At 50.5% G+C, this 15,585-nt stretch overlaps 2 protein-coding genes across 2 annotated transcripts in view; one reads left to right on the top strand and one right to left on the bottom strand.

Annotated features, from left to right (window-relative positions):
• The first annotated feature begins 204 nt into the window (after positions 1–204).
• On the top strand, positions 205–8,781 carry LOC135815626 (uncharacterized). Its single transcript, XM_065328945.1, has 5 exons — positions 205–390; positions 4,895–4,976; positions 5,428–5,481; positions 6,791–6,948; positions 7,407–8,781. Exons 1-5 carry the CDS (start codon positions 368–370, stop codon positions 7,729–7,731), a joined length of 642 nt encoding a protein of 213 aa, XP_065185017.1. The 5' UTR covers positions 205–367; the 3' UTR covers positions 7,732–8,781.
• Positions 8,782–9,381: 600 nt separating this feature from the next.
• The window catches only part of LOC135815625 (uncharacterized), a 16,641-nt gene continuing 10,437 nt past the window's right edge, over positions 9,382–15,585 (bottom strand). Inside the window, exon 5 of the mRNA XM_065328944.1 lies at positions 9,382–15,585. This exon is cut by the window's right edge and continues 2,508 nt beyond it. Within this exon, the coding sequence (XP_065185016.1) occupies positions 10,289–15,585 (5,297 nt within the window). The 3' untranslated portion in view covers positions 9,382–10,288.

Here is a 15,585-nt window from a genome sequence, read left to right as displayed (position 1 = left end):
CGATTTTTGACTTTTTGTTTGACTGTAGAGTGTGAAAAATTATTTTTCTCATTTTGTACGCAGGTAATGGCCCACAGGCCAGGTACAGTACTGGTTTGTGTGTGACGTACATCCATGCCCGGCATGCTTGAATCTCAGCTCTCAGCAGAACGGCCCGGCGCAGCATATCTCGTCAAAGTGAGCGATATTGCATTTCGATACACCATGCTTTGTCAAACACGTTTGTGAGTTATCGAGATGCAGTTTCAAGTACTGATTATGTTCGACTTGTAACGAATTTCCTGGTGTCCATTCTTCGTAGTTGTTTACTGGGTGACCGCCATGGAAGCGCAGTGACTTTGCCTTACTATGCTGGCAGGTTGCTGAAATGGATGATTCGACCAGTCGTGGGTAGGTTGAAATTCTCTTCTAAGAATTCTGTGACAAATATCTGACTAGATTGCTTTTTTTGAATCATTTTTTGAATTGTCCATTGCAAATGCATACTGAAAATGGAAGCATAATCCAAAAGCTGCACACGGAGCTCCCAGAGCGAAGTGCTTTATGTTCTCCGCCTCAAGAACGATCTAGAACGATCGAAATGTGAAAAGAAACCTGTATTTATAATAGGGTATGTTGGGGCATGTTTGATTGGTCAATCCGGATTCAGGTCAGATTCACTGGAGCAGTCAGAACCACAGTTCCCAATCAAACAGAACAGCGAATATTTTTGCCAGAAATATTGTAGAACTCATGATAGCTCATCGTGCCGCGAAGTTCAAAATTTCCACACACTTCAAAGACTGTTACGTTGCTCAGGATGCAAAGGCAAACCAAACTAACTTGAAAGGCAAATACAACCAGAGAAGAAGCTTCTAAAACAAACAAAAATTTAATCATGAAAGTGGAGACCACCGTGCAATGTGCCAATCACACGTAGACCTCCATGTACATCACCAAAGTTATTACATACTCCCGGTCAGGTTTTCATTGGGCTTTGCAACTTGCTCTGGCTTCTCCAGCCTTGGGGGTCGGAGTGGCCAGAACATGTTCCGAACACTCCAAAGTCAGTGCAGACCAATCCAACACTCCTGTTCCAGATCCGACCAATGAAACGCGCCCTTAGTGTCGTTCAGGTTGCATACGCATCATGCACTGTGGTTTGCAAGTCCAGGTCATTTATTTGTTCGGGAAAGCAAAAAACTAGGACTTCATAGAATAATCTGGTTTTGAAAAGGACATGAATTTCGCTCCATCACTATTCTCATTTTCCAGATTTTTCAGTAATAATAGGATTGATCATCTTGATGATGTGTTGAGTGCTTAAAGGGGAAGTTAAGGCAAAAATTAAAATTTCACCAGTTGTAGTCTTCGGGGTGCTGAGTCGAATGGTCGTGGTCCGAGGAAGCTGAGACGCTCCCTTCCTACTTGAATCCCAATCGAACTCGCGCACTTCCACCGAAACTGGGTGACTGCGCCCTACTAGATGGGGATTTGTATGCAAAATGTCACTAAAAGCGCCATTTCGTTCTTATAAAAGCATGGAGGACCGCGATTGGCCCATATGTTGTAGTCTTTTGGACGCTGAGTCGATTGGTTTTGGTCCGAAAAGGCTGCGATGCAGCGTTCCTCCTTTATTCCCAATCGAACATGGTTGAAGAAGCGGTCACGTGCTCCTGCGTACGCCAGTCACCTGGTCACCGTGCCTGCAGGGTACAACTTACTAGCCTGTTTGACCTTTTTTGGGTGCAATCCTGTCACTCGAGTTGAACTCGAGTTGAACCTTGGTGTGAAAGTTCTCGCCTGCTGGCGTGGTGACCAGGTGATTTGGGCACACAGGAGCACGTGACCGCTTGTTCAACCATGTTCGATTGGGAATAAAGGAGGAACGCTGCATCGCAGCCTTTTCGGACCAAAACCAGTCGACTCAGCGTCCAAAAGACTACAACATATGGGCCAATCGCGGTCATCCGTGCTTTTATAAGAACGAAATGGCGCTTTTAGTGACATTTTGCATACAAATCCCCATCTAGTAGGGCGCAGTCACCCAGTTTCGGTGGAAGTGCGCGAGTTCGATTGGGATTCAAGTAGGAAGGGAGCGTCTCAGCTTCCTCGGACCAAGACCATTCGCCTCAGCACCCCGAAGACTACAACTGGTGAAATTTAAATTTTTGCCTTAACTTCCCCTTTAACGCTAAACTGGCCGTGACCTTGAAAGACATGAACATGTACAGGATCCTTTTTTTTGGTCGCGCCTGGAAACGCATGTATTTCGTGGTAGCCCGCATGCGCGTATCTCACGCGTCTAGTCCTCTGTATTGACGCACGCTTGGTTGCGAAATACCTCGGATGCCGATTCTTTCTCCTGTTCCATGGGGGTACGCCATACCAGAGTTCCACTTTAGGGGCCATCCGTAATTATCGATCTTTTTCGCTAAGAGAAAAAGTTTCGGTTATGGGTGGGTGGGTTGAGGACAGTTTTGTTTTGAAAATTATTGATAGCTGAAGCATCAATCCATTCTAGCTGTCCAGTCAATATATTTTTCGTTGAAGGAGGTGGGTGGGTGGGTCATATCTAAGCTTTTTCGTTCCGTGAAAATTATCGATAATGCCGGATGGCCCCTTACTAAATATTTTTTTCTGCCTAGCCATTATTGTTGAGACGGCTTTCCCTGATGAGTGTCTCGTGAAAATCACTTTTGGAAATTTCTTGATTCGCATCATTTTGTCACTTCAACATTCAATGTCCGCCTCCCTTATACCATTGCTGTAATAGGACTTCTTGCCTCAGTATCCGAGGTAAAACTTACCACTCAGGTGAAAGTCCAGTAGGGTTGGTATGCATGCAAGCTCTCTAAGCTGCAAAGTTACACTCCGGCACAGATGCCTCCTTCTCACTGCCATCAGCTCGCGCATGAAGTCTGGCCGATGCATGGCTGGTGATGTCGGACATGGCGGGCTGGTATATCAGGTTGCTCTTGGCACATATCGGTAGAAGATGACACAGGCACAGCTATGACGTGGCTCGATTGCGACGTACGTTTCGTCCCCAATCCTCTTCTTAGACGTCTTCGGAAAGAGCTTGACTCGGGGGGAATGAAATTGAAGACTCCACGGCAGCTTTATTTATTGTTGAATAATAATGGTGGTAAAGATACACCTAGCGAAATGGTGGTAAATTCACGCCTACTCACACACGCTCTCTAAGCTGCAAAGTTACACTCTGGCAGAGCTCTCCTCCTCGCCACCATCACCATCAGTTCATGGCGCCTGGTTGATGCATTGCTGGTGGTATCTGACATTACAGGCTAGTACATCAGGTGAGAAGCAGTGAGGTGTGAGAAGGAGAGCTCCGTGTCAGAGTGCAACTTTGCAGCTTAGAAAGCTGGTGTGCGTGTAGGCGTGTGTTTACCACCATTTCGCCAGGTGTGTCTTTACCGTGTACTGAGAAATGGGTCTTTTAGTTTACTGCCATATTATTCAATTCAAGTGAATATACAGTACAACCTGCCCTAGCCAGATGCACTCGGTGCAGCGGAAACTGCCCTGATATGACAGGATTCCGCTTGATCCAAGGACGCGCGTTTGATCCACAGCACTTTGGTGCATGAAAATATGTCGTCAATACAGGATTCCGCTTGGTACGGGGTCCAGCAAACACAGTTTTACTTTATTGAAAAGATGTGGCATAAACCTGAAAATGGGGCGTGACTTATACTCAGGGAAATATGATATTTGTGTACCCAGGCTCAATATGGGAGCGTCGATCTACTGTCTCACAGTTTGAGTAGAAGTATTTGATAATTTTCGTGCTAAAAGTGATAGCTCTACCAGGGTCTACCTTCTCTACCAGGGCCAGTAGCTGCTACGTGTAGGTGCTGGTGGAGTCTGCAGTTTGTACTAAGAAAGTGTGAATATCAGTACATGTACTGGATTTTAAATACTGAAATTTGTAGTAGAGTCACTCGCACAGCTTCACAATACTAGTTTTTGCACTGAAATAGAGTAAACTGGTAGGTCTTCTTCTATCAACGGAAGCAGGAGAAAAAGTATTTTTTCGTTTTGAAAGCGGCAAAGGCACGAACTTGCTCAATCGCAGGGCAAGTTTAGTGAACCCCTGCCTTGTTCACGCAGCCACAGACTCGCAGTGCATGCCTCGTGCGGTATGCAGTGCTGCCAAACCGTCCGATTTTTCGGACAGTGTCCGATTTTTGAAGGCTCTTCCGAAAACCGGTCCGAAAAGGGAAACGTCCGAAAAGCAGCCAAAATGTCGGAGATCATTACTTTCCTATGCAGAAGTCCTGTACTTTCACTTTTCAGCGCAACTGAAGGCACAAATCACTGTACATTTGCTTCTAAAAAGGCTAGCGTTTGGCTGTGGAAGTGCAAAGTAACATGCCTGGATCAGGCTGGATGGCATGTACACTGACAGTCTGTACAGAGTCAGTGTGCGACCACACTCATCTTTACAAAATTCATGACAACTCTGGGGTTACCATGGCAACGAAGCGAATTATCATGGTGTTTTAGGCGATATTTTGAATTCTCTGTAAAAAATTTGCCGAGGAGAAAAATTCGCACCATATGGCCAGCCTTGGCGGTGAAGGGTGTCCGATTTTGGGCGAAAATTATTTGGCAGCACTGGGTATGACTCATGATCTCCAGAAAAGATGACGTCAACGAAAAATTCTGCCGTGGGCCACCGCAAGGGGAGTTGATACTGAAGTACACGTGTACATGTACATGACTGTATACATGTATAGTTGCCAGATGGTCACAAGAAAACATGGCCTGGACACAAGTTCTGGCTGCACCTACAATTTGTGCTAAAGTTCTTCTGTTCCCCATGGTGGATGGGTGGGTGTGTGTGTTTGTGCGTGCGTGCGTGCGTGCATGCGTGTGTATGCATGTGCAGCAAAACAGCAAGGTCAAGTCCGGAGCTCGATTTGTACGGTGACTTAGTGAACGGCGGCACAGTCAATCAAGATCCAGAAGCAGTACGTAGCCCTTGTATGCGGTATGCGGTGTGAAAGTTTTGTCTATCTATGTACATGTAGAGCTCACTGACTTGTCAGTTTTAGCACTCTGGCAAGGTACGTTCGGGCCTGGTTTAAATATGGCTTTGGAAAATTTATTTTTCATTGCTATCAGGTTCGGCCTCATTTTCTCTGTGCTGCGCTGATCAGTCCACAAAGGACGAAACAGTTCTGTTCGCAGATTGAGTACATGTACGTGTACATGTATGCTTGCTTCAGGTTAGTGCTGTGTGCATGTAGCTAACCAGAAACTTTATTTTCAAGTTGGCGAGTGTATGATTGAAACACTGTGTGTGTGTGTGTGTGTGTGTGTGTGTGTGTGTGTGTGTGTGTGTGTGTGTGTGTGTGTGTGTGTGTATGTGTTTGTGTGTGTGTGTGTATATTTTTCCGTCCCCCCCCCCCCCCCCCCCAGTTAAGTCGTCAACTAGAAGAACAGAAGGCCAGATATGCAGACCTCGATGTCAAGGTGAGGCAGTGCTGCTTGCATTCACATTGTCCGGTGATGAGAGTGCATGTAGTCTTCTGAAGTTCACGCACGCTTTCCCTAGCACACACACACGCACGCACACACGCACGCACGCACGCACACACACACACACACGCACACATAGTGACAGTGGCAAAATGCCTGCTTGGATTATTGCGTAGAGTTTTGTGGCAACTATGAGACAAAAATGACTTCACGAAGGCATGCTACCGAACTCAGGTTAGCAACTGAGGCAGCCTCATCAGCATTGCCAACTTGTGCTGAAAACCCAGCCTTCCTCTATAGAGGTCTGTCGCCAAACAAGGACAACCTTAGTTGCCTAATTTTGTGTATTTTTTCTTCTATCAAAGACCGAAAATCCCATTCCCATTCCCATTCACTGCATCCATGTTTCCCTCCCTGATCTACTCACCTCCCACCGCTTAGGAGCTGCTTCTGTGCCATGATCCAAGAGGGTGGTGGCGTTCCTGCGGATGCGGAAAACTGGGCCTTTGGCCGAGTCTCACGCGAACCGTGAACTTTTTTTCTTCTTCTACCTTTTTTGTTATTTTTCAGTAGGTAAGACGAAAGGCTTGGTTTTGTCTGAGACTGTAAATGAGTGGTTTCACCCTCGACGTCGAGTAGTACTGGGTGATAGCAAATTCTGTCAATGCGCACATTGAGTCAACGAATGAGTAGAATAGTTTGCAATGAAGCTCCACTGCAGTTTATTCTTGTATATTAGACCCCACCCTTTAATAGCAAACAAAACGTTATGTTGTAACGGTATTGCCGGACGGGGGAAAATACCGAGATTTGGGTTCGACCTTTAGCAAGGCGCACACTAATTCTAGTACGCTTTTGCCATGAGAATAGCTTTTATTTCGCGCTGTACGACCATTTATGGCGCCATATACGCGATACAAGGTGAAATGGGTACGCGCTACGCACTATTTGGCCAAAAACGTACCGTTTGTCACAACGATCAATCAGCCCCCATAACGTTTTATGGGGGCTGCAGCTTCAACGCTATATGAGTGGTCAAGGTACGAGTACCGTAAAAGAAAATAGCGTTACCGTTGTTTCCTAGGGGTGTGTATTATGTAGAACTTGTGGACCAACGCAATTCCAAGTCATGTTACTGAAACCAGCCGAAGAGCCGGTCATTGTTGCATTTGGCGTAGCGCAAGAGCGTGCCGTGCCGTGTTGCTATTCTGCTGGAAGGTTTTCCATCGTATTCAGTGAGTCAACCGGTCCTGCTCTCACACCTGTGTATTGCTCTCTGCTTGGCATCGTGTACTGTGTGTAGTACCGAGAGTGCTCTGAGGACAGTGTACGCTATCAGACTACCGCCGCTGAGCTGACGAAGCGCAACAGTGCTCTTCAGATGAACATCTCGTGCCTATACAAGACGGCCAAGTTGGAAATCGACCGAAAGGACCGCGAGATCCTGTCCCTCCGAGCCAGGTCAGTGCAACTGGTTTGCTGTTTCTTTTCTTTTGCACGGGAAATACGTCTTGTGGTGAGAAGTGATGGTGTGTGGTTCGTTGTCATCAGTGACATAACGTGTACTGCAATTTCCCCAGCAATGCCGAGATGTTGCAGTGCGATGGCTCTGGCAAGTGTGATATGGTGATGGTGGTGGTGTTGTACTATGTACAGTTTATATATAATAACAGCTGGCGAATTTGATGACACTTGGATACGATAGCCCAGTGTGTGATTGTCTGTGACCAGGGGAACGTAACATTACTGTCTTTGAAAGCATGTGAAAGCTGTATGATGTATTTTCGAGTAACCCTTGGCTGATCTAGCCATGCAGTGTGTGTGTGTGTGTGCGTGTGTGTGTGTGTGTGCGTGTGCGTGTACTGCAATGTACTCATTTTTCGTTTATTGTTGCCATTGCCATTGCTGACCGTGTCCAGATTGGAAGCGCTCAGCAAGGTCGCCTCCGACCTCAAGGCCAGCAATGATGCGGCAGGCCTACACATGCAGCAGCTAGAGGCGCAGGTCACCAGCCTGCGATCTATGCCGCAGCTCAACGAACCCGACGTCCAGCCGGCAACACCAGCGTACGACATGGCCGTGGACTCGAGCGACGACCGACCCATCACTCCGGCGCGGCATGAAATGACCCCAGAGAACTACCGACATCGTGCCATGACGGAATCCAGCGACTGGTCATCATGTTCATCACCAAAAGGTGTTCCAGATGCCTTACCCTTCGCCAGCAAAATTCAAAGTGAATAACATCCATGTGTTGCAAGCATCTACAGGAAAAGAAGAGATCAGCAACTGGTCTGTGCGGGCATATAATCAATGTTGAATCATCTTCTCAACCATTCTGCTTGGCTCTGCTTGCCGAATCTGCTTTTGCAACGGTAGACGACGGGGTGTTATTGTGCAACGGTAAATTACAGGACGTTATTGTGCAAACGTTTACCGTGTGTGCACGCTTGGAGAGCAGGGTGTCTGACGCACCGGGCTGTCATCATCACTCTGGCCGGTGTTGAACAGCAGTGGCAGTAGACCAGGGAATAGCTAGCAATGTCAGGGCGGCTCTTTAAGCCAAGGGCGGCTCCTCATGGCTGACTGATCACCCCTCAACTAGCTGCTTTCTGCCAGCAGCTGTGCGTCGACTGCGTAGTGTAACAGTGTGTAACGGTGGTGGTACGTGAATGCATCTCTGCTGATTTCACGGGATCTTATCAGCACTCTATGGGATGAGAGCAAAATTGCCACCTTGGTTGACCCTGTGTCATCAGGTCCCTGTCAAACTGAAGCCGACCACCAGCCTTGACAAAGAAAGAGAGGATTTGTTCTCTTAGTCGGGCAAGTGTCTTCGCTGATAAGCATATGTATCACTGCTGCTGCGACCAACGATACGTAAGCGCTCTGGTGTATGCGTGTGTGTGTGTGTGTGTGTGTGCGCGCGCGTGCGTGCATGTGTCCGTACGCATGTGCCCCACCAAGCAGTCCCACTGGCTTGTCTGTCATTGCAGGTGGAGGTGAGCTCCTTGTTCTCCAGGAGCTTCTGGAGTGTTCCCTGGAGATACCTCTGTCTTGTTAGGATGTAGTGTGCTAATGATATGCTGGTGCTCTAATGCACATGGGAGGTTTTTTTCTCTCCCTGATCTTGATATCCTTATTGGTTGTCAGTTATTCTCACTCTCAGGTTATCTGCTGGCAGATTGATTGCCTGACATATTCTTTTTCGTTGTTCTCTTATGTTTTACTCTCCGCTGTGAGCTGACAGAAGAAGTGTGCACTAAGCACTCAGAAGCCAACATGTACTTTGAAGTAGTTGCTTTGTTTGTCGATACTGGATGGCCGTGTACCCGCACATATTGGGCACCGAGCTGATAACTCAAGACAACCCAGCAGGGCTGCAACGAGAGGGGTTTGGTCGGATGGCGAGTTCGGGTACTTCTATCCAGGTAGCACGGGTACCCTATCGGGTATTTTCTGACATAGTTTGTACAGTGATCTAGTGAGTGTGCACTTGCGCTACATAGAAAGTGTACAGTAAGCACCTAGCCGTGCTTTTTACATGCACTGTTGCGAAAGCACCGTACTCCCGACTACCCGATCGGGTTCTCAGGGGCAAACTGTTACCTGAATGCCCGCTCTAATTACGAGTAGCACGGGTACCCTACTGGTACTACCCGATGACACCCCAACTACCCAGTACTCCACCAAGTGCCATGTGCTCATGCAAACCATGCACACCACACAGAGAGGGGGATTACGTTTTGAAATGGTTATTAGTGACCCGTGCCTCCAGAAGGTGTGGAGCTCATACTCGTAGTTGAAACCTCCTCTCGATTTCTCTCTCTCAGCTGCAGCAACGAGCTTTGCTTGTTGAGAACTGAGCACCCGTGGGCCAGCAGTGCACTCCACTCCCATGTACAGTGGTTTAGCGTACAGGAAGCCAGTGAGATAGGATCCGTGATGTGGAGCAGTACAATGTAGTACAATGATCAGGATGACATTGTGCTACGACATGATCCGGACAGGCAAAGCCGATATAAATTCTAAATCAAGAAAGGCATGAAGCCATTGCCTGGTAAACTAAACCCACCACCTACTTGACAACTAAGAAATTTTAATTGTACATGTGTATATTGCTAGTATTATGAGATTGCAGGGGGGGGGGGGGGGGTATCAAGATGCCTAGCGATTCCGAGAAAGTGATATTACATCATAAAAATACTTTTTGTTTGTAATAGCTAGCTGTACAGTACTGTTATTGTATTGGGGGTCTGGCACACAAGATCTCTTGCGATATGAATTAATCCATTAAAACTTGTTTGTACAATCCAGTGTTTACCTATACGCTGTGTTCTAATCTCTGCCTGGAGGGAGACATGTTCTAATGTCTGCCTGGAGGAGTTTATCTACGCTGTGTTCTAGTCTCTGCCTGGAGGAAGAAAGAAAACGAGGAAAGCTAGAACTGCACCGGCGTGTGGCATATCCAGTTTCACAACTGTGTACACTGCCTGTGTACACTGTCTGTAGAGTCAGTCCTAGTCATTAGTCACACTCCTCGGGACCGGTAGCACTGGCATGCTGGCCTACACGTGTAGGCGTGCATTGCAAGAATCGCAGCATCTGTGCTCAGCCGTTGTGGACTTGTCATGGCCGCCAGTCTCTTTCATCATGCTGTGTGTAGCTACTAACTGGGGTGTACCGGTAGTACAGTGTAGTACAGTGTAGTACAGTGTAGTGCGCTGTATGCACCTAATTCAGTGTAATGCTGGAGCAAGTCTGATACGCCATCTTTCTGGCACTCCTAAAGCCAGTGACGCTAAACAACTTCGTAGTCATCATGAGCAACTTCGTAGATATCGTCGTCAGCGGCATTGCGTGACATGCCAGGGTTGCGTGGTGGTAGTGCAGGGTGGGTGATAGTCTCCAGAGGCGGTGGAGGTGACGTTGGCGGTGGCGGGGGCTTCGATCCGCTCCGGCCAGGTCGCACATCGTCACCGGGTAGGTGAGGTAGAGACCGTTGAGGCGACACGGCGGCATTGGCTGGTGGCACCTGCGCTGGCAGGCGCTGCGCCGGCGGTGGCAGATAGCCAGTTGACATGGACGGTACCATGTTCGATGGTGCTGGTGGGTCTGCCGTCCTGCCTCGGTCTCGCAGTGGAAGGCCAGGCAAGCTGTCTCTGGAGTCCCGCGTTAACTGCGGCAGTGTGCTTGTTTTTGACCTTGACATTGACTGGTGTGCTGCTGCAGCTGCTCCAACATGTGCTGGCGGCATGGTTTGCGTGGGTGAAGGTGTATCCGGAATTGATGCCATGCTCACTGGCCGATTTCCACGGGCTGGCAGGGGCACGACATTGACAGGAGCAGCGGCCGGAGGTGGTATGTCCATTGGTGTTTGTGACTTGCTTCGTGCCGGGCGAGATTGTATATTCTGAGGCTGTGGAACCACCTCCGGCTGGATAGTGCCTGCAGGCTGCAAACCTGCGGCCATGGGCTCATACACATCATCAGTTATCGGTTCCGCCTCGGTCGGCAGCTGTGCAGGTGTGTACGAATGGCGTGCATTCGGAACCATGTCCTCATACAGATCACCACTCCCATCATCAGCGTCCGCTGCGGTCATGGCAGCTGCGGTCATGGCGGCAGCGGAGGCGGCAGCAGCAGCGTTGGTTTCACTGGGTGCACCGCTAACCATGGTGGTGGAAGTTTGGTTGCTCCTGATAGTTTCCAAACCACCTTGTGCTGTATCTATAGGCATGTAGAAGTCAGCTGTTTCCTCACCTCCTTCCATTGTTAGATACTCTTCCTCCTCATCAGCTGGATTTAGCCCACCTGCTGCTACGGCGTTGCCTAGAACTGTTGCTGACGTAGTGGTGGGTGGCTGGTACTGGGCCGAGGATTCCGAAGAGAACGAAGTATTCGCACGCGGCTGTGCAAGACAGTAGTCTGTCCCGGTTCCGTTGATAGTACCAACCGGGTCTGCGGCGTGGTTGTTGAGCTCGGTTTCCGTCAAGGGAATGACGGAGCTCTTTTCATCATTAATCTCATAGGATGTTGGTGACTTCTGTCGACGACGGCTTCGTGCCAGTAGCAGGCACATCAGGAGTAGCAGCAGCAGCAGCACAGCTGCAACACCAACTGCCACGCCGAGAGTACCAATGCCGTACGCAAAGAGGTCTGTTGACGACAAACAGGTAGGAGCATATTCCTCACAGCTGTTGGCACAGGAAGTAGGACAGGCGATGCAGATTAGCGTGGTCACATTCTGATAGTAGCCATATTGGCACTTGCTGCCACCAATGCACGACAAAGACTCATTCACACCAAGCTGCATCAAACTGGTGTTTGTACACTCAAAGCAGCCATCTCCTAGAACAACAGAGGAGCGGTCACAGCTTGCACATGTAGCACTGCATGGCCTGCATACGTCCATCTCATCCGAATAGGTTGCTGACGGACAGCTGGGCACACACTCAGTGGACGGCAGTGACTTGTAAAGACACTCGATACATTCTGTAGCCGACGGACCAGTGCAACCATTACACTGCTCATGGCACCTCTCGCACTGCCCTTTCTTGTTGACGAATCTCGTCGTGCTGTTGCAACTTGGAACACAGGTCTCAACTTCCACGCTGACATTCGGTTGCATGCCGAAGAAGTACCTGGCGCCGTTGAGTGAATAGTTCCGGCAGCCAAAACATTCAAATGCAGTGGGTCCAGAGCAGTTGACACACTGGGCATTGCATGGCAAGCATAGGCCACTGTTGGTGTTAGGATACGTCTGAGCTGGGCAGCGCTCCAGGCATACGCCGCTGCTGTCAACATTGCGGCAGTGCATACAGTCAGCATTGCCTGGCCCCGTGCATCCCACACACTGTGCATGACACGGCTGACAGGAAGTTGTATTCGACGTCATGTTGACTTGCGCATATTCGTGTGTAGAGTTACAACTACCAACACATTGCTTGCCTTGCAGGAACGTTGCGCAGCTCACAATGCACTCGCGGACCGCCCCAGCAAGCAAGCGGAAATAGCCTTCACCAGCGCAGTCCTTGCAGTTGGTGGGACCAGTACCGTTGCATTGGTTGCACACGGGACTGCACTCCTCGCACGCTGCCGCAGAGGAATTGTAGAACTGTGAAATTGAACACTCGTTGTCATACGCCCAGATGCCCACGGCTTCGCTGTAGGCTCCGGTGTTGGCTTGAAGTAGAACAGTTGCTGCCGGAATCGCAGAGCCGTTGGTGTTGCGCCCAGACAACAGACAGGCCTGCGTGTCGTTTGAACTGATTACTCCAGCTACTGGTATGCCGGCAATCCAGGCTGAAGTGATACTTGTGCCACCGCCAAGAAGGTTACTACCGTATACACACAGTCTGGTATTGGATGTACCATTCCTAGGACTAATCGAGGAAATGTTCCCAGGTGGCAGCAGTTCAAACGAATCGTCAATACTGGTCAGTGCTCCCGTGGTGGACTCAATGACTATCGTGACATTCTGTGCCACTCCTGTCGATACAGTGGCTGATGGGGGAAGGTGAAAGGTGATGGAAGAGTTGGTACTGCTAACAAAGGTGCGGACTATATTTCCACCCACTGTTACACGTGTCAAACCCTCTGCACCACCTAGCAAGCGCTGGCCAAGGAGCGTAAGCTGAGTTCCCCAACGACCCAGGCGTGGCTCCACTGACGAGAGAATTCCAGGCTGTAGGTAGGTGAAGGCATCGCTCAGCTGAACTACAGAGCCTGTGTTGGAGGTCAGTCGTACACTAGCCAACGCTGGTCCCTGGCTAGAGAGGGCAATGCTGGTAAGTCGCATGCGCACCATCTGGTCCGAGGAGGTCTGCACGGTCCACTCGTGTGTACCGAGCCTAGCCGACACGATGCGGCTACCATCGCCAAATAGACTGCGACCGGTGACGATAACAAGCGTACCGCGCTGGCCGCTTGCTGGCTGTACAGACGTGATCTGCCCCGTTGGCATAGCGACAAAGCTGACATTGCTGACAATGACCTGTCCGGGAAGGCCTGGCTGTTGAGTGGAGAACAGCCGCACCGAGAGACCACCGGCGACTGGCGTGTGATACGGTGATGCTGTCAGTACGGCTTGCACTGACGATGGCTCTACAGATACGACACGCGCGGGGATTCCCGCCACGCTGACCGAACTGACCAGCGCTGGCCATGGCTGGCTGGATGTGATGTCTAGGCGCGTGCCATTCTGCCCGGCGAGTGGACTAATAGACAACTGCGGAGGGGGTGCGTACGTCACTGTTCTCGTGCTTGTGTTGGCCAGCTGCACCTCGGCCCCGGTGTTGGCCCGAATGAACAGATCATCGTCGCTATCGCACCGTGTCAAACTGACATTGTTCGTGTTTGCTGCGTCGCCTGCTATGATCTGCACTGCGTTATTCGTGGAAAGCGTGACCTGCTGTGCCGGTATACCTGACAAGCACACCATACTAGCATATGTACCACCGCCTAGCAGTCCAGTGCCGGACAGCAGGACCCGGGTACCGAGCGCCGCAGTGCTGGGCGCAACGTCTGTAATGCCGCCCGGTGTCAGGTACGTGAATGCAGCAGACCTGGACAGGACTGACGAGCCGTCCGACCATAGAATGCGCACGGTGGCCGACGTGTTGGTCGGTACACCAGTCGGTATGACTGCGGTCATGTAGCTGGTGTTGTGCACTGCACCCAGTTGAGCGCGGAGGCCGCCGATCTCGATGCTAGCGTTGAGCAGGGCCGGGTCATTGAACTGGCCGGTGATGACAATGCGAGTGCCGGCCTGTCCACTGGTCGGTTGCACGGTGCTGATGGCAAGACGCGTCAGCGTCCACTGCTGCTGCGCCGAGCCTCTTAGCACGGCGCCTGTTGTGCTCTCAATCGTCACTGGTCCAGCCTGTCCACCGGGGACAGGAGAATTGTCGTACACGCGGACTTCTATGAGAGATTCACTGCTGGAGAGAATGGTGGCGCTTGTGTTGCCAAACCACACTCGGCTGAGATTTCCGCCGCCAATCAGGTTGGTGCCGCGGATGGCAACATGCACGCCATTGGATCCACTCGGCGGTACAATGGAAGCAATGGTTCCAGTCACATAGGTCCAAAGCTCGCCTTCCACGGAAGACGTGTCACTGAAATCCACCCTGACAGTGCCGTTGAAATTGGTGCTGTTGGAAGCTGCAGCTTGGAATGCTATCTGTTGCGTTAGAAACGGAACTGTGCTCCAGATGAGAGTGACGGGAGTGGGTGTGAATGTTCCCAGACTCTGCACATTACCTGCAAGGCTTACTTGCACCGGGCGAATGCCTCTTGCGGTGAGGGCAGCAAAGAGACTCGGGTTGGTGATGGCAACCCTGGTACCTTCTCGGCCGGACTGTGGACTGACGCTGAACAGTGCCGGGTAGGATTGCCAGGCAGCAGCACGGCCGCACACCCACGTGTCGTTCCCGCTGGTGGCGTACACTTGCACAAAGCCTGGCGTGTTGCTGCTGCTGCTGCTGCTGCTGTTGGTCGAGAGAGTGGCTCTGACTGTGATGTGTGTGGCATTGCTGCTGGTCACGCTAGCCTTCTGGCCATCTAGCCAGACTTGTGGGACCGCACTGGAAAAGTTCATCATGGCTAGTGTCACACGCGTTAGGCTCTGACCTGCAGGCGGGCTTACCGAGACAATCTGACACTGGCGGCTTGTACCGGTCGCAGAGCTGCTGGCAACGGTGAAATTTGCACCGGACTCCACAAACTCGCCTCCATTGCTTGCGACCAGGACGAGTGGAGACGACAATGTCGATGCTCCCAATCTTACCATCACTCTAGAGCTGCTAGCAGAGATGACTTCCAGTACTGGTACTCCGCCTATCTGCACCGTGGACAAGTCTGGAGCATTGAGCAGCAGGTTGCTACCAGTCAGTACAACAGTGTCACCGGGCGATGCAATGTGCGGCTCTACCGTGTCGATCTGCGTGTCGTTGGCGTAGTGCCACATGACGGACGGGTTGTTGGTGCTAGACACGAATGCCCCGGAGTCTGACTCGATGTACAGGGTCTGGCTGGTGGTGACGGCCACTGTGGGTAGGGGTGGCGCACGGAAACGTAGACGCTGATCACTGTAGT

Source organism: Sycon ciliatum, chromosome 4 (genome assembly GCF_964019385.1).
Source record: "Sycon ciliatum chromosome 4, ocSycCili1.1, whole genome shotgun sequence".
Classification (NCBI taxonomy): domain Eukaryota; kingdom Metazoa; phylum Porifera; class Calcarea; order Leucosolenida; family Sycettidae; genus Sycon; species Sycon ciliatum.
The sequence above is the reverse complement of the archived record's forward strand: the minus strand, read 5'-3'. Positions and strand labels throughout refer to the sequence as shown.

Coding starts and splice junctions, on each gene's coding strand:
- LOC135815626 (XM_065328945.1), top strand. CDS start 368: ATGGATGATTCGACCAGTCGTGG. Junction 391..4,894: donor GATGATTCGACCAGTCGTGG/GTAGGTTGAAAT, acceptor ATGCATGTGCAG/CAAAACAGCAAGGTCAAGTC. Junction 5,482..6,790: donor ATGCAGACCTCGATGTCAAG/GTGAGGCAGTGC, acceptor TACTGTGTGTAG/TACCGAGAGTGCTCTGAGGA.